Source organism: Thamnophis sirtalis, unplaced genomic scaffold (assembly GCF_051295495.1).
Source record: "Thamnophis sirtalis isolate CommonGarterSnake01/CBP01778 unplaced genomic scaffold, rThaSir2_p1.2 scaffold_9, whole genome shotgun sequence".
NCBI lineage: Eukaryota > Metazoa > Chordata > Lepidosauria > Squamata > Natricidae > Thamnophis > Thamnophis sirtalis.
Window position 1 is genome coordinate 29,523,735 of NW_028261389.1, and position 18,365 is coordinate 29,542,099.

Sequence of the window (18,365 nt, forward strand, 5' to 3'; positions counted from 1 at the left end):
ACGATTCCCATTTTTAAAAAATCACTCCCATTTTCCTTTGGCAGAAAATAATGGGACCAGGGGGGCAATACATGATAGAATAAATTAGCATTTTCTTACCTATCTAATGCAGTGATGCAATTCAGCTGCTAGAACAATTAATCAGTGGAACAACTATCTCCAAAACTTGTTGCTGCTCCAACATTGGAACTTTTTTAAAGAGAACCATTTGTCTGAAATGGTAGGATTCCTGTCTGAGCAGGGGCTTGGACTAGAAGACCTCTAAGGTCTCTTCCAACTTTGTTATTCTGTCATTTATTCTGTTACTTATAGCTCGGGGTTGAAATGATGATGTTATCTAGTTTGGTTAATGAAACGTCTGCAAGAAAACAAGTAAGCTCAGAGAACACCAAGGACCGTCCCTCCCTTGTGTTTAAGCCACTTGCCAATTTGTACCCCTGAAACAGATCCTATTCATCGTTTGTTACAACCCAGGGAGCCCCAAACTCGGCAACTTTAAGACTTGTGGACTTCAACCCCCAGAATTCTCCAGCCAATGCTGGCTGGAGAATTCTGGGAGTTGAAGTCCACAAATCTTAAAGTGGCCAAGTTTGAAGACCTCTGACTACAACCAATCTTCTGCCGTTGTGCTGAAAACGTGGCGCTCCACTTTCCACCTTGCTCACCTTTAACTAAGGAAACCAGACTTCTTCCCTCGGTTCCCCCCGCCCGCGCCTTTGTGACGTCAAAAGAGCGTCTTACTACAGTACCTACTGAGGCGGCTCATTTCTAAAACTAGATCGCACAGTCCAAGCTTAGTATCGCGAGACGTTAGTAAGGTGATTTCTCTCCCCCCCCCCCAACCCAACCCAACCCAACCCGGTGTTTCCTATATCTTCCTTAACTCAAAGCCTCCTGGATCTATGCAAGTTGGGGGCGGAGTCGTACGGGCAGGTTTGGCAGTGACGTGGGAGACAGCTCCCCCGCTCCTACCCGGGTCCTGCTGCTCTTACGGGAAGAGAAAAACGGGTAGGTGGGCGAGGAGCTGGAGGCAGAGGCTTCCGGTTAGGCAGTGGTTGAATGGCTGCATTTTTCTTGGGGGAAGAGCATTGTCCTTCCTCTGGGAAGGGGCGATGATTGGGGGAAAGAGGGGTTCCCTATTGGGTTCGGCAGTAAATCCCCCCCCCCGTTTGGCCACTGAAAACAGGTAACGTTTCTGGTCCACGGTCCTTTATGCAAGGTGACTCCTGTGCCTAAGATTGTCAATGGGGGGCGGAGGGGGGATGTGCCTAGCTTATTTATTTGTATATTTCATTGTGCTTTGCTGGGTGGGAGTGGGGTGGAAGAGGTGGGGGTGTAGAAAGATTGGGGAGACAGCCTTTTATTACCTATACCTTGCAAAAGCCTATCCTATGAACACGTCAGCCCAAGTCAATTTTGCAGCTTGGTGGCTAAGTTCAACTTTTTCTGGTCCTCAAAACTAACAATTGTTTATTAGATGTATGTCTTTCGTCCAGAAGCTCAGGGTGGGATATATAGCTCTGCTATATATAAAGGAAACTTTATACCATTTCAGACAAATGGTTATCCAACATCTTCTTAACAACTTCCAGTGTTGGAGCATTCACAACTTCTGGAGGCAAGTTGTTCCATTGATTAATTGTTCTAACTGTCAGGAAATTTTTCCTCCTCCTATTTGTGGCTGAGGATGAACCAGAAACTCTCCAGCTCTAATCCAGCATTTTAACCACTACATCACACTCTAACTCTTATACCACTATTGTTGTCCTCTTCTGAAAATAAGTGACTGTTTGCAGCCTCAAAAAGCAGCTTTAGCACCAGTTTGTATTTACATATCTAGTGGATATTGAAAGCAATTTATATCAAACGTTTTAAAGGCCTTTCTTTAAAAAAACTTATTAGACATTCCAAGATACAGGTTACAATGATGTTTCCAAGACATGGCAAAATAGGAAGAGAGAATAGTTGTCAAAGACTAAGAGTTAACCAATTTGAACTTGTGTAGCAGGTTTTGGTCATTACAAATCACATGGATTTTTGAGAATGCACATACCTAATTGCTGCAGCTATTATGCATTAATCTTTAAAAGAGTTACTTGTTTGGTAGCTAGCACAAATAATGATAGCTAAAAGATGATTTAAATTTTGACAGCTCCATTTGAAGTAGTTTTCAGTTGAAAAGTCAAGAAGCAGGACTGGGAAATCAGGACTGCTTGAGATTGGGAAGTACTGCCAGCCAGACCAGACAGTATAGAGTTAGATAAACTAGTGAATCTGATTGAAAATAAAGTTGGTATTTTAAGTCTGATGCTTCATCCGTGAAAAATATGATATATCTATGACCCCAATTAGGATCGGAATTTTGGCTGCTAAGTGATATGTTAAATGAGTCATCACATGATTGGACTCAATTTTATTACCATTTTTATTCTGATTAAGAAAATCATGTTGTCTGACTTCCCCAATAGATACTGCTTGTTGAAAACTGCTGGAAAATCACAAATGGTGATCATGTGATAATAGGATCCTGCAACGCTCATGAATGTGAGCTGGCTATAAAGCGTCCAAATTGCAATCATGAGACCAAAAGGAGAGTTGACAGTTATAACTTTGAGGACAAATCACTTTTCTTGAGACTGTCATAACTTTGAACTATCTATCATTACATGGTCCTAAGTTGAGGACTACCTGTGTAGCAAGCTGTATGGTCTATAAAGCACTTCTAGCAATTGTAAAATGTCATGCCACAACTGCCTGACATGATCACATTTTGGGTGCTTGACCACAGGCTGGTCTTTAGAACTAGTTGCAGCTCCTGCAGTCACATGATCATGGTTTGTAAGGTTTTTTTTGCTGGTTTATGGCAAAAATACTCATTTGGGAAGAATGGGTTCATATTTGCCGCTGTGGAATTCCCTTCATAACTTTAGATTTGCTTAATGACCACAGTGATTTGCTTAATGATGCCGGATATCATCCAAGCAGAATCACTTACTTGAAGACTGGGCTTGAGAAATAAAGCTTTGGTAGTATTGAGACATAGCATTTATTATAATTTATACTCTCTTAGCTGTAAACATTTTAAAGTTGGGAACTAGGCCTTTACGTTATATTGTGATATTTTTCATATTTTATAAATAGCTTCATAGATCGTTTAATGATAATAACCTGAGAAGAAAGGCAGTTTTTCTTTTCTTTTTTTCTTTTATTTATTTTTTATTAACAAACATGTAAAATACACACACAAAACTTAGATGTACACCACATTTACACAATACAATACGAACAGGGGCTTCCTGTTCTTTCTAATAGCAATTATCAATCGATACCGCTCACCTTATATTATTTCCCCTTCCCCTATTTCGTTTGGATTTCACCATTCTTAACCCTCTTATTTTACTCATAACCATTATTTTTGAGTTTTGTTATATTCCTTCATTCATTCTTGTTTCTTTCCTCCATCCACCTATATCATTTATCCCATATCTGGTAGAATTCTGATTCTTCTTTTCCCTGGATTTCTTTAGTTAGTTTGTCCATTTCAGCACAGTCCATAACCTTTCTTATTATTTCATCTTCGCTTGGAGTTACATTTGTTTTTCCATTTCTGGGCAAAGGCAATCCTTGCCGCCGTAATTATATGTAATATTAAATATTGGATTTCTTTTTTGTATTTCGCAGACATTATTCCTAATAAAAAAACTTCAGGTTTCCATTCTATTTTAACCCCTGTTATTGCTTCCAGCCAATTTTTGATCTTTTTCCAAAAATTTTTAGCCTCCTCATAGGTCCATCATAAATGGTAATATGTTCCGTGTATTGATTCCTGGAGGCAGTTTTTCTTATTGTTCAACTGATACAGGAGAAGTTAGAAACTCAAAGACAAAGATTTTGATAGGCATATGAAAATATGAGATGAGTAATCTCCATTGATGATTTTTTTTTTCCTTTTAGGTAGTCTGGAAAAATCAGATTCTTCATAAAGGGATCACTAATTTAGAACAATGTTTGCAGACTTGGAGTATGACATTGAGGAAGATAAGCTGTAAGTTTTCTTTTTCCCTGTTTCCTGCTAGTAATGTTTGTCTTTGTGTTTGATTTGGGGAGAAGTGGAATTAGAATTGTTTGGAAAGCACACAACAATAATTTCTCAACTGAAAAAAAAGATACAACAAGAATTCAGAAAAATAGCAAAACACACTCAGAGACTAATAGATTTAGAGCCAAATCAAAATGCCTTAATATTGGCACTTTATTCATTTACAGACCTTTTTCTCCAGTTTGGATTGGGAAAGAATATTCTGTAGAAGTCAAGTCAAAATATTCAGTATTTCTTTGGTTAAATGACAAAAAAGAAACATGTAACCTAGGCAATTATGGACATAGTTTGATTAATTTTTCTATTGTTATTAGGTGATTACTCTTTTTCAGCTTTTATTTGATTGAATTTATATTCTCCTGGCAGTCTTATTATATAGATTGTGATTTCAGAATCCAACAGATTTGGAGAGAACTGAGTGAGAAAATAATAAATTACAATAAGAATATAGATATATATATACTGTCAAAATTACAGGAGAAGTTTGTGATAAATGTCTGAAAGTATCATATTTTAATGCCTGCAAGAAAAACAATCAGATTTTATTTTTAAAAAGACAGTAAGTCCTAGAAGTGCAGCAGTAATCTGTGCTGGAAAATAATGGAATGAACTTAATAAATTTGCATCTGGCTTTATGCTGCCATGAAACTAATTTAAAATCTAAGGCGTGCTGGCTGGTAATCTGAGGCTAAAAAATATCAGCAAGAGACCAGAGTTTAATCATGCAAGACGTTTTGGCTCTCCTATTCCCTTCTCTCCCTCAGGCTTGCCCCATTGATCCTCTCCTATCCCCTTCTCTCCCTCAATCTAACTCCTTAGCATCCAAGTGTTTTTAAGGTGGGGAGGGGGAGTAGAATGTCTAAACTCCCAGCCCGCAGGCTAGATGAGTCACGTGCTGCCCATGTCCATTACCAAGTGGCAGTTGGAACAGAGTTCTTTTCAGATGGGGAGGGGGAGTTGAACGTCTAACTCCTTAGCATCAGAGTGTGTTAATAATAATATAAGAAACATTAATGAACTGATGGTCATTTAGAAAAATCCTTTCTTAGCGAGCACCTATAAGCCAAGATGAACATGTGTGCCAGATTTCAAGTTTGTAGGTTTTACGGTTCTGGAGATTTTGTGATGATGCGTGTGGTTTCTTGCTTTATATATATCAAATTTAGAGACCACTTATCTCACTCTCAGATTGTATTTCATTGTTGCATTTGTCTTTTTAGTCTAAACCTTGATGTTTAGGAAATAAACATCTGACACAATCTCGATTCCAATTATTTATATCTCTGATGTGGTGAAAGCAGGAGCAGTTGGCAGGTATTTGTGTTTTTATCTCTATTTTAGGGGGATTCCTACAGTACCTGGAACAGTGACCTTGAAGAAAGACTCTCAGAATCTGATTGGAATTAGTATAGGTGGAGGAGCCCAGTATTGCCCCTGCCTGTATATCGTCCAGGTTAGTGTTAGGGAAGAGGAATATATTCTGAGAAAGAAAATAATAATAATGAAAATTGCATGCAACATCCTGGAAGCAGAATTTTGATTGTGGGACATTTTCTAAAGATCCGGTCTTGTAGCCTGTAGCGATAGCAACAACAATAGTAAAAAAAGCAAAAAGCAAAGAGTGGTGGATTACAGTGCATAAAGCTTATGGGATAATAAATAATTTATTTTTTAATTGATTTATCCATTTATGTGTCAATGAGATAAATTAAACAACAAAATTGATGTATTTTCTAGTCTGGCTAATTTCTCTTTTTCATAAAAATAAGCATGGCCTGGACTAAGAAGATACTTCAATTTCATTGAATCTTATATGTGAACTCAACATTTAAAAGAATGCTCTAACCGTGGATGTTAAACAAGAGAGTTTCAATTTAGTCCTAGTTTTGAATGTATTCTAATTTCAAAAGACTATGAACCTCTTCACAAGTGGCAGTAAGATTTCTTTCTGTGTCTAATGAAGTATGATATAGGAAGCTGCCCAAATGGTGAGTGAACGATGGAAAGTGGAGGAAAAAGCGCCTAGTTTGAAATTTCTGGATTAAAAAACACTTCAGGTCATTTAGCAACTTTTATTATAGAAGAATGGATATCAGATAAACCTTCAGTAAAATGGCATATTTCAACCAAGTAACTCTAGATTTTCTACGGCTTCAGCACCACATGCTATAGATATAAGCAACAAGTGTTTATAAATGTCCTGTCATGATACTTCTGAAAATTAAGGTATTTTTATAAGTAACAAATGTGGAAAGAAAAGTAGCAATTATGCATGAAAACTATAGTTCTTTGGCTTCTTTGATCATAGCAATAGTACTTAGACTTATATACGGCTTCACAATGCTTTAGAGCTTTCTCTAAGTGGTTTACAAAGTCAGCATATTGCCCCCAACAATTTATGTCCTCGTTTTACCAACCTCAGAAGGATGGAAGACTGAGTCAACCTTGAGCCAGTCAGGATCGAATTCCTGACAGTGGGCAGAGTTAGCCTGCAGTTACTGCATTCTAACCACTGCACCACCACGGCTCTTCCATCATCACTATGTATTTCTCCTCAGGTATTTGACAATACTCCTGCAGCTCTTGATGGAACGTTGGCAGCTGGTGATGAAATCACAGGCGTGAATGGGAAGTCAGTCAAAGGGAAAACCAAAGTAGAAGTAGCCAAAATGATACAGATAGTGAAGGTGAGAAACTCCAAGGATTGCTGGAATGTAAATTTTGGGTTTTTGCTCATGCAAGTAGTAGTGCCTTTCTCTTACCAACCCATAATATTTGGTTTTGGTCTTCTAGGGAGAAGTGACAATTCATTACAACAAGCTCCAGGCTGATCCAAAGCAGGGAAAAACTTTAGACATTGGTAAGGAAAGACTTTGACTCTCTTTATTTATTTTTAGCCTGTTTTTTGTGAAATGCAGGGATTATGCTACATTTTGGAAAATGGTGCTTATGGATTATATGTCTCTTTTCTGGAATGCAGTGCTAAAGAAAGTGAAGCACCGTCTGGTAGAGAACATGAGCTCAGGGACAGCAGATGCCCTAGGACTGAGCCGAGCTATCCTCTGCAATGGTAAGTACTATGCTGAACTTGCATGTTTAAATCAAGATAAACAAAGATATTGTTCACATTTTATATTTGCTTGCCCAGCAGAGGCCTCTCCTATCTTATCCCCTTCTTTCCCTCAGTCTAACTTCTTAGCATCAGAGCATTTTTCAGATGGGGAGAGGGAGTAGAATGTCTAAACTCTCAGCCCGCAGTCTGGATGAGTCACGTGCTGCCCATGCCTGTGCCCAAGTGGTAGTTGGAACAGAGTTCTTTTCAGATGGGGAGGGGGAGTAGAGTGTCTAACTCCTTAGCATCAGAACGTGTTAATAATAATAAAAGAAACACTAATGATCTGATGGTCATTTAGAAAAATCCTTTCTTAGCAAACATCTAGAAGCCAAGAGGAACAGAGGTGCCAAATTTCAAGTTTGCAGGCTTTACGGTTCCTGAGATTTTGTGATGATGCGTGTGGTTTTTTGCTTTTATATATAGAGATTTATCAAATTTAGAGATTTATCAAATTTATCTCACTCTCAGATTGTATTTCATTGTTGCATTTGTCTTTTTAGTATGAACCTCAATGTTTAGGAAATAAATATCTGACACGATCTCAATTCCAATTATTTATATCTCTGTGGTGGTGAAAGCAGGGGTAGTTGGCAGACGTTTGAGTTTTTATCTCTGTTTTAGGGGATTCCTACAGTACCTGGAACAGTGTCCTTGAAGAAAGACAATCATTCCCAAGTGCAGGATGTAAAATAATAGATGTAACACTTTATGCTCTTAGAATAATTTACTTTTGTAATCCACTTCTTTTATTTATTGTTCTAGATGGCTTGGTAAAGCGATTAGAAGAGCTGGAGAGGACTGCAGAACTATATAAAGGTATTGACATTTTTTTTCCTTTGTAGTCTGGAAAAATGTTATCTTAAGCTCATATCAATCATGATTTCTTGGAAGATCAATTGATTTTTAGTAAGTACATTGTACATACAGTACATGAGCAGCCTTTCAGCCCTTAATGACATACATGCAGTGGCAGGTTAGGCCTGCGTGCATCTGGAACATTTGACGAGCAGATGTGGACTGTCTCTCTCACCTCTCTCATCTACAAAGTTGCCTTCTTCAATCCACTGCCTTTTTAAGATAAACTCCCTCTTATGCAAACACACAGAATGAGATAATTTCCCCACTAGTGACTTACAGCATCTTCAAGAACATTCCAACCATTATTGTGCCAATAATGATCATCAGGACAGACTTTGTATCATTTCAACCATGGCTGATGGTATTGTGAAGCTGCTGTAAAGTCTCCCCCACTCCATTAAAACACAATAATTGAAAAATAGTAAAACTCCCCTCGTATGTGTTGACATTGCACTGTCTCCCACCTTCTGCTATCTTGCAAATTAGTACAATAACAGTTTATGAATTTGAGAGTGAATGTTTCTCAGTAGAAGGAAAGGAGCAGTAGTAGAGAGAAGTAGAGAATATTTGGCAACTACAAGTACTCCTATTTCCACAAAAATAAGACCGAGTCTTATATTAATTTTTGCTCCAAAAGACGCGTTAGGGCTTATTTTCCAGTTAGATCTTATTTTGGGGAAAATACAGTACTAAATGTGTCCGTCTTGCTGACAATCTTAACCGGGGCTTATTTAGGGGGTAGGGCTTATATTACCAGCATTCTGAAAAAAATCATGGTAGGGCTTATTTTCCAGGTGGCTCTTATTTTCGGGAAACAGGGTAGATCCTGAGATCAGGATCACAATTGAGTGGTGGAATTGCCAATTTGTTTGCTTATATCCTGTTTACCATATAAAATCACCTTGAAGCATTATTTTGCTTGATATATTGATAGCATGGCTTCTTATCAGTAAATTTTTCAGCATGGCTTATTTTTAGTCTTGTTGACAAGTTCTTCGGTCTGTAGGTAGAGTTTCTTCCCTAGAGCCACAAGCAGATATCCTACATTAGATGGAAAGAGTTGATGCTTTTGTGTGGTTTAGTAACTATAGGCCCATTGTGGTGAGCAAACTGTTCCCAGAAGCACAGAATATGACTAGTGAAGAGCAAAGAATGACTTTTGCACTTGGTCAGTACAGCTTTCGCTACTCAGTTACCTCTGCAGGCAATCTCAGATTAAAACCATATCAGTGTTGACTTGTCCCCAACCATATTTTGATTTTGTTTCCTTTTACCAAACATCTGGTTTAGTGTTAAAATATAGACTGAAAAGTAACAAAAGTTCCTAGATAGATGAGATTTTAATGAATGACTTAGTATTTTTTTTCCTTCTATTTTGCCTAGGGATGACAGAGCATACAAAGAGTCTCCTCAGAGCCTTCTTTGAACTGTCTCAAACTCACAGAGGTAAATGGATAGAGCATTTGCCAATTATGGCCATAACCTTTTTAAAAATAGCATAGCAGCTTGTATTGAGATGCTAATGTGTGCTCCACCTTCCCCCCCACCTTCTATTCAGTTGTGTCCAATTTTGGAGACTGCCTGGATAAATCCTTGCAGTTTTCTTGACAAGGTTTTTCAGAAGTGGTTTGCCATTGCCTTCTTCCTAGGGCTGAGATAAATTGACTGGCTTTAAGATCACCTAGATGGTTTTGTGCCTAAGGTGGGACTAGAACTCACAGACACCCAGTTTCTAATCCGATTCCGCCAACTTGACTCTGTCTAATTTATTTTTAGCTCATTGTCATTAAAATAATATGCAACTAGTATGCTACAAAATAAAAGGCTAAGTAAGCATGTTATATATTTCCAACATTCTTCTGGCCACTGCTAATGTCGGAGATGAATTTATAAGAAAAAAACTGATGGGGGTCTGCAGTAGTGTTTAGGAAGTGTACTTGGTTGCCTACAAGAAAAACAGAAGGAAACTTAAGGAAACAGAAAACCTTGCGAAGCACAATCTCAGGTTTATCCCTGGCCATAACCATCATGGCACCAATTTTGTGAGAATGGCCGTAATATTCTTTCCAAATTCCAGATATGGCCACTGGTTTCCAAAATTTGGGCTAGACTATCTGGGTTGCATGCAGGGCTGGTACCAGGTCTGTGTGAGCCATTATCCAGAAAAACCTATTGAAAAATATCTTCTAGCTTACTGACTAGAATGAGATTTAAAATGGGACAGCATAAAGTCTAAATCTAGGCATGTTTGCATTCCGGTGCCCTCCTGAAACCATGTCAGGTTTCAAGTTTCATTATCCTCAGGGTATCAGTCATTCTGAAGTGAAAAAATTGAGCCATGTAGAAAGTACACCTATGATTTTTGACTCCAGTTTCTATTGCATGTTTTTGCTGTATGATGACCAGCATTTGGTGATGTTTTTTCGGTTATTGGTGTACGGGAACCTCAGCCAGCGGCCAGTGAAGCGTTTGTAAAATTTGCTGATGCTCATCGCAGTATTGAGAAATTTGGAATCCATCTTTTAAAAACCATTAAACCAGTAAGAATGTGTGTTTTATCTTTATTATGCTCAAAACAATAATTCTTTATGTAAAAACTGTACACACAGGCTTAAACACTAGATTTTTAATATGTTTATGGAGATTCTCATTTTTTAAAATAAAAACAATTATTAACTATAATTGATAATTTAAATATGTGTTTGTTGTTTTATTGTAATGGTTGTATGCTCTCTAGAATCACTTCATGTGAGATGGATGGCCATATTAATGTTCTAAATAAAATAGATAAAATATCATTTTAGTATGATAATCTAGGTAGGTAACACAACTGTTTGAGAGTTGATATGTTTTATACCACTATGTCTGAGGTTCAGGTAGTACTTGATTTATAACTTAATTGGGACTAGAATTTCTGTCACTAAGCAATGCAATTGTTAAAGGAATAGTGTCTGATTTCTTGCTCTAGTCGTTAAGCGAATCCAGTTTCCTCCATTGACTTCACTTGTTGGAAGCCCCTTGGGAAAGTCGCCAAGGGTTATCATGTGCCCTTGGGTCACAGCAGCATCATAAATACGTGCCAGTTGCCAAGCTGTCAAATTTTGATTATGTGACACTGCAAGAGACACTGCAATAGTTTTAAGCATAAGAACTGTTGTAAGTTATTTGCTTCAGCACCATGATAACATCAAGCATTTGTTAACCCAATGGTTTTAAGTTTGTAGTCTACCTGTCTAGAATTCCAGTGTAGCACTGTCACTACCCAAAGATATAGATGGGAACCTTTTCCTTAGCAATAGCAATAGCAGTTAGACTTATATACCGCTTCATAGGGCTTTCAGCCCTCTCTAAGCGGTTTACAGAGTCAGCATATCGCCCCCCAACAATCCGGGTTCTCATTTTACCCACCTCGGAAGGATGGAAGGCTGAGTCAACCTTGAGCCGGTGAGATTAGAACCGCTGAACTGCAGATAACAGTCAGCTGAAGTGGCCTGCAGTACTGCACCCTAACCACTGCGGCACCTCGGCTCTTTCCTTCTAAATCAGGGGTGTCAAACTTGATTTCATTGAGGGCCACATCAGGGTTGAGTTTGATCTTGGGGGACCAGGGTGGGTCTGGCCAGGGTGGGCATGGTCAGCATGAGCTCACTTGTGTCAGGGCCACCTATGGTGGCCCGAGAGCTTGCCAGAGAAAATGGGCTCCCGAGCTCTGTTTTTTGCTGAAATGGCCTCCTGCAATCCTCTGCCAGCAAAAATGGAGCTCTCGGGGAGGGGAGGGGTACAAGTGGCCCTTGCAAGCTTTGTTTTCAGCTGGGATGGCCTCCTGCAATCCTCTGCCAGCAAAAGCAATGCTCAGGAGGGCTGTACATTTTTTGCTCATTTCTGCCCTCCCCAGCCCCCAGGAGCTCTCTGAAAGCCTTCATAAGGCTATGCACGGCCATTTTGGTGAAGTGGCAGGGCTTCAGGAGGCAAAAAATGCTGTATTCAATGTATAAGATGCACCCAGATTTTCAGCCTTTTTGAGGAAAAAAGGTGCATCTTATACTCTGAAAAATATTGGCTCAGGAATAAGATTGTCATCTACTCTAATGACAAAGTTGATCTATTACTATGCGTCAAATGGCTTAACTACTATGATACTTGATGGAAATATCCCCAAATTATTTACTAGCTAATTTTGGGTGGTGAGCCTTCTCACATACGAAAGCTTGTCTGTTTTATTTTGTTTTATCTTCAGTTTTCACTCCCAGTATTTCCTTACAGATGTTGACTGATTTGAACACCTATCTGAACAAAGCAATTCCTGACACCAGATTAACTATCAAGAAGTATTTGGATGTCAAGTTTGAGTATTTGGTGAGCTGTTTTTTGTTTAATTATTCCTTTAGAAAAAAAATAAGGGGCTTAAAATGCATGTTCTTTGAAAGAGAATTTCAGTCTTTGCTTTGCTTTGAATGTAAACTGATCAAACTTTTCTGCTTTTTAAATTTTTTATGTTGTGCATATAATATACCTAACAATTCAGGATAATGCTGCATTTAATGGAATGGATTGTGGACATTTTATTTTTTCCATTGTTATAACTGGTTCTTCTGTAACTTGTAACACTGCACTTTTTGTTCCCTTTCAGTCGTATTGTCTAAAGGTGAAAGAGATGGATGATGAAGAATACAGTTGCATTGTAAGTACAGAGGTTCTAATTTCTGCTGAGATTCCAGATTTGTTCATAGACATACTCAGATACTTGCTTGATTTCAAAGATTTAAATTTAGGGAAGTTTATTGTGTTCATTCCGTGTTGTTATCAAATGAACCTTCTAGATGCCTCAGTTTTCCCTAACTCTTAAGATGCTTAAGAATTAAGTTTATACCTTACTAGCTGATAACCCGATGTTGTCTGGGTATTTATTTATAGCAGGAAAATATTCAGTCCAAACGTAATTTCTAATGTTGGATTTTCTCTGTTACCGGGGGGAGCCCCCTTATAGAGTTCTGTGAGGTTGTTACCATGGCGACTCCACTGCGCTGTACAGTAGAAGCCATTTTACGGCAGTACAGTACAAGCCATTTTAAGGCACAATAGGCTGTATCTTAACAGAACATATACCCAAAGGGTTGTTAGGGGTGTCTTACCCCTACAGTATTTTTTCCCAGAAAGTAAATCATCTGTGTACCAAGTTTAGTTGAAATTGCTTGAGACATTCCAGAGTTATGCTGGAACACGCACGCACACACACAACAGACAGACAGATAGATAGATTTCAATTTTTCAACTGAGATTGATAATGTTTTATGTCAGCTATCATTTTCATCTGGCATGCTCCAAGGACAGCATTTCCACCCTGACACCTTCCAGAAACGATGGACCAGATTGGAATTTTGAGTGCACAATCATAGATTGTTTCGCTTGCGTTGCACAATCATAGATTGTTTAAGTATTAATGAGTTCCACTGAAGAGAGGCCAAATGTTTGATTGTCACTGCAGAGAAGATGGATAGATAATATCCCAGTGGACTCAATACAGAGAAGTGTTTTGTGGCTTTTGTTACTCATAATGACAATTATGATCTCCAGCACATCATCCTTTCTCAGCCTTAGATGGAAAGGCCAAATCATCTGATAAGCATCTGGCGGGCCGTTATTTTTATTTGAGCAAAAAGAAAAGCTTTCTAAAGTTGAAATCTTGAGAACCAGATTCATAGCAGATTTTTCTCTTTTTTTACTGAAAAGGCATATGGTAAGAAACTTTATAGCTAATGCAAATTACATGAAATTATTATGAAATAATTAGCTATAAAATTATAGCTAATGCAAATTACAGAGGTTAAAGTTTCAGTTTTAAAGATCAAGATTAAAGTGTGGAGCAAATAGCTCCAGGGAGCGTTGAGCATATTCTGTCAATATTGATTTGCATTAAAGTTGCTGTTAATTATGGGATAGATTCACCATTAATTTGGACTGGAAAAACTGACAACCTTTCTGATTTGTCCCTTGATCTCACTTACCATGTGATGACCTTGTGATGAGTTTCTGTTTCCTTAAATGTTGGTTTTCTTGCCCTCGGGGTTCTAGGCGTCTGCTCCTTTAGCAAAAGATGCTTTAATGTCTGACTTTTGGCCAAGTAAAGATGTAGCAGCATCATGTGAGGAGTTCAGAGTTTGCTAGGGTGCATGAAAGAAGCTTTAATACATACATGAGATGTTGCTCAATCTACCCCGTCGGTTGTTATAGTAACACTATTTTTGGTAGGCCATGGGAGAGCCTCTCTACCGGGTTGGAACTGGGAACTATGAATATCGCTTAATCCTGCGCTGCCGCCAGGAGGCACGTTCACGTTTTGCCAAAATGAGGAAGGATGTGCTAGAAAAGATGGAGCTGCTAGACCAGAAACATGGTAAGTGTGGTTGCTTTTTGTTTAGATCCAACTCGCCTCCCAGAATGTTGAGGGACCCAGATCTGCAGATGAAAACTATCAAGCTCCTTAGAAATAAGAATATTTCTAAGATGAATATATATATATGAAAGAGCCCTGAAAGAGCCAAAATAGCACCTTAGCCACTTATAAAGTGCTTGATTATTGTCATGCATAAGCCTTGAGTGGGCCTGGAGTGTCAAACTCAAGGCCTAGGGGCCGGAATTGACCTGTGGGGTGCTTAGATCTGGCTCCCAGGGCCGCCTCAGAAACAGCAAAGGACAGCCCACAATGCCTCTGCCAGGCAGCCCTCCCAACCTCCATTTACACTGGCAGAGGGTTGCAGGAGACTATCGCAGCCAAAAACGGAGCCCGGGAGCCTGTTTTCACTGGCAGAGCACTTGGGCCACCACAGGCACCCCCGACATGATTGATGTCAAGCTGGCCACTCCCACCCGGGCTTCCCAAGGTCAAACACAACCCTGATGCAGCCCTCAATGAAATTGAGTTTGACATCCCCGACCTGGGCTATAAGCTTAGGGGTAAGGTGTATTTTTGTTCCTTTTTGTTCAATGATTTCTCTCCTTTGCAGTGCAAGATATTGTATTCCAACTCCAGCGTTTTGTGTCCACGCTTTCCAACTACTATGATGATTGTTATGCTGTGCTAAGAGAAGCAGATGTTTTCCCAATAGAGGTGGACCTTGCACGTACCACATTGAGTTACGGCCAAAAGGATGTCTTCACGGATGGAGCAGACGATGAGGAGGAAGAGGAAGGCTGTGGAAGTAGAGAATGCAATAAAAAAGAGGAAGAAAATGGAGAGAAACTCATTGATGATGCCTGAATTTCTAAATCCTGTCATAAATCCCGTCAGAGACTGATAAATTTTATTTCTCTAGGCAGCTTGTCCAGTGACTCTTCTGTTTGTACAAGGCCAACTAGGGAATCAAGATTCTGTGTTGAATGGGAGCATTTGGGTAATGATGTATGCAAAATCTTGCGGGGAGGGGGAATCTCTCTTTTTCCGTTTGTGCTTTTCTCGAAATCTCATGGACCTCCTCCAGACCTGGTTGGACTGAAATTACCTTTAAGCAGCCTTCAACCATCTCCCCAATATGGCTTCCTGTGTAGATGGACTATGATTAAATATACAGCTCCTTCTTTTCCTCTCAGTCTCCCTCTCTCTTTCTATTTCTTTTTTCTTTCAGTAGCTGAGTATCTCATGTAAAAATGCTGAACACCTTTGGTTTCCTGGGGTTTTCTTTTTCCATCACTTTTCTGTCATTTTTAATATTGAATGATATTACTGCCCTTGGGGAAATTTAGTGTTAAAATGTTGACTTCTCTGCATTGCCAAGGCCCTTAAAAGGGAGACATAAAGATTATTGCGGTTAACAGTAAGTCCACCATTTTAAGACTTAAGTTCTTAATTCATACAATTCACCATCTACACATTTTCCCCTTTTGAATGTTGTCTTTGTGGAGAGAGAGACTTATGTTTGTCCCCCTAGCACTCCTTTCCCACTCATTAATCGTCAATTTGGCAGCCTTAGAAATGAGAATGATAAACTTTCAAAAGAAATGGGGAGAATTACTAATATTACTCTTGCTTTTTTTTTTCTCGAATAAGTGCAATATTCAGACGTGATCTAAAAACAAAATTACAAAAAATAGGCCAGAAATAAAATCAAAAAGAATAAAATTGTCTGCAATAATATTTATACCAATGGGGACAACCTATCAGGAATCACTGATAGAACATGTTACATGATGGCTAATAATGTGAAAGTTTGACAAATGCCACTAATATGCTGTGAAGAAGTCTCCCCATCCTATATCACAGTTTCCATAAGCTGCCACCCTCCAGTTGCAAGTCCCATCACCCACAAAGTAACAAAGTTGAGGAATGCTGCTCAAAGTTTTGTTGAGTTTTCAAATAAAATAGTTTAATTATAAAGTATTGCCTTTGAGAAGAAAGGGCCTTTGTTCCTCCTTAAATTGGTGTAGTTGGTGCCAATTGGCAAGAAGAAAAACTATATGAGTATTATGACGAACATGTTTCCCTGTGGTTTTGGTTTTTGCTTCCTGTCCTCTATCCCTCTCTCTCCCCCCTCCTCTCTCTCTCACACACACACACACACAAACACACACACCAAAAGAAAGCCAAGCTAGGGTCAAAATAATCTCTGGGATTTTACATGTCAAACAGAGTGACTAACAAAGAGAAATCTTAGGGGTGACATGATAGCTGTCTTCCAATACTTGAAGGGTTGTCACATGGAAGAGGGTATCTTTATTCTCCAAATCACCTGAGGGTTGGACAAGAAACAATGGGCGGAAGCTTATCCCCACCTGAGAAATCTCCTTACAGAACAATTAAAACAATGGAGCAGTTTACCTTCTGAATTTGTGGTGGCTCCATCGCTGGAGGTTTTCAAGAAAAGATTGGCCAGCCATTTGTCCAGATTGGAATAAGGACTCCTGCTTTGACAAAGAGGTTGGATTAAGATGCCTCCAAGGTCCTAGCTAGCCCCACAATTCAATTTGACTCGATTCCACTTGATTCTTATTCTCTAATAAGAATATGAAGTTTCTGGTTTTTTTCCTTCCAACTTAAGCTTTAGGTTTGTGTCTCCTTAATCCTTCTGTTTACACCATAGTAGAAAAAAAATTGAATAATGGAAGAATCAAATTCCTTCCAGATTGCAGAAGTCATTTGGTTCCAAAAGGGAAACGTTTCCAAAATGTCCCTAAAAACCAAACCCACAGACAAGCACAGGTGGACTTTCTTATATCATTTTGATCAGCAACTCCTCTCAAATGTGCTAGAAATGAGAAAATAAGTTGTATTGATAGGCACCTGTCAGGTGTGAACAACCAGACCCACACTTCAAGCTACTTTATTGTTCTATGTCTATTCCAGAGGAATGCTCAGTTGGTAGCTTTCACCTGGGAAAGACTAGATAAGACTCAAAGTCATTCAGGAGGGGGTCAGACCTTATTCTCTTGTGTTTACGTAATGATTCCAAACTAATTTCTTGCTTGACCCCTTCTCCAGACGGGGACAGTTGCTCTCCATCAGTACCCCATTGAATATTTCAATGTTGGATAAGGCTATCGGTAGCTATGGTGTCATATACTATAAGCTATTATAAGAACTTTCCCAATTGAATTTCTCTCCTGGATCCACATCAAATGTGGCATATGTGAATTCACTACAATACACCTACAAATAAGGCTGTCTGCTTTGTGTGCAAAATTATTGCAGGAAAAAACGGCCATCAGAACAGATACGTTTCTGTGCCTGTTGTCTTGTTTGAAACGAAAGTTACTCTCTGGAGTTCTGGGCTCATCTCACATATACAGCCTAAAGTACTCCTAATCTGTTGGACTACAGCTCTATCCTATTCCAACCACATTGGCATTATGATAAGAGACAGCACATTTTGTAAGATTAACATTGACTGTTCAGAATATATGGAAATACAGTTCCGTTTAGATTAAATGTTACGGATAGTCATAAAGTCATGTGGAAACTTCTTGAACTTGTAACCTGCCTGAGTAGAACAATATTACTGGCTTAAAATATTCCGTGCTCTGCCATCTTACCTCTTCCTTTTTGCCTGATTTTTCCTTTAACATTTCCCATCGTATCACCTCCCAGAAGGGGGAGACATCTGGCAAACAAACTCTCTCACCCACCCACCCCCAGCCTTATTTGAACTGAAACCCTACATTGATTTTGCTGTCCTGTGGGAAGAACTGAGCTACAGATCACAAAAACTCATGCATACTTTTAATGAAATGTCTTAATTGGAAAATATGCTATCAGACTATCCACGATTATTATTTTTTTGCAAACCAAACGAGCTGATCTAC

The 18,365-nt window shown here is 39.0% G+C and overlaps 1 protein-coding gene across 3 annotated transcripts; it reads left to right on the forward strand.

Annotated features, from left to right (window-relative positions):
* The first annotated feature begins 830 nt into the window (after positions 1–830).
* On the forward strand, positions 831–15,652 carry PICK1 (protein interacting with PRKCA 1). Of its 3 annotated transcripts, none has more exons than XM_014054957.2 (13): positions 831–1,008; positions 3,955–4,045; positions 5,441–5,552; positions 6,658–6,786; positions 6,893–6,959; positions 7,080–7,169; positions 7,977–8,030; positions 9,456–9,518; positions 10,479–10,612; positions 12,336–12,428; positions 12,703–12,753; positions 14,322–14,466; positions 15,077–15,652. In XM_014054957.2, exons 2-13 carry the CDS (start codon positions 4,005–4,007, stop codon positions 15,328–15,330), a joined length of 1,233 nt encoding a protein of 410 aa, XP_013910432.1. In that variant the 5' UTR covers positions 831–1,008; positions 3,955–4,004; the 3' UTR covers positions 15,331–15,652. The 3 variants fall into 3 exon arrangements, with proteins under 3 accessions (XP_013910432.1, XP_013910434.1, XP_013910433.1); XM_014054959.2 differs by having other exon boundaries at positions 3,959–4,045; XM_014054958.2 differs by lacking the exon at positions 831–1,008 and adding an exon at positions 1,086–1,186.
* Positions 15,653–18,365: the final 2,713 nt, after the last annotated feature.

Bases quoted from the DNA above. Each gene is read 5' to 3' on its own strand.
- PICK1 (XM_014054957.2), top strand. From the start codon at position 4,005: ATGTTTGCAGACTTGGAGTATGACATTGAGGAAGATAAGCT. The intron at 4,046-5,440 runs GTAAGTTTTCTT...TCTCTATTTTAG, and splicing joins GACATTGAGGAAGATAAGCT to GGGGATTCCTACAGTACCTG. The intron at 7,170-7,976 runs GTAAGTACTATG...TTATTGTTCTAG, and splicing joins CCGAGCTATCCTCTGCAATG to ATGGCTTGGTAAAGCGATTA.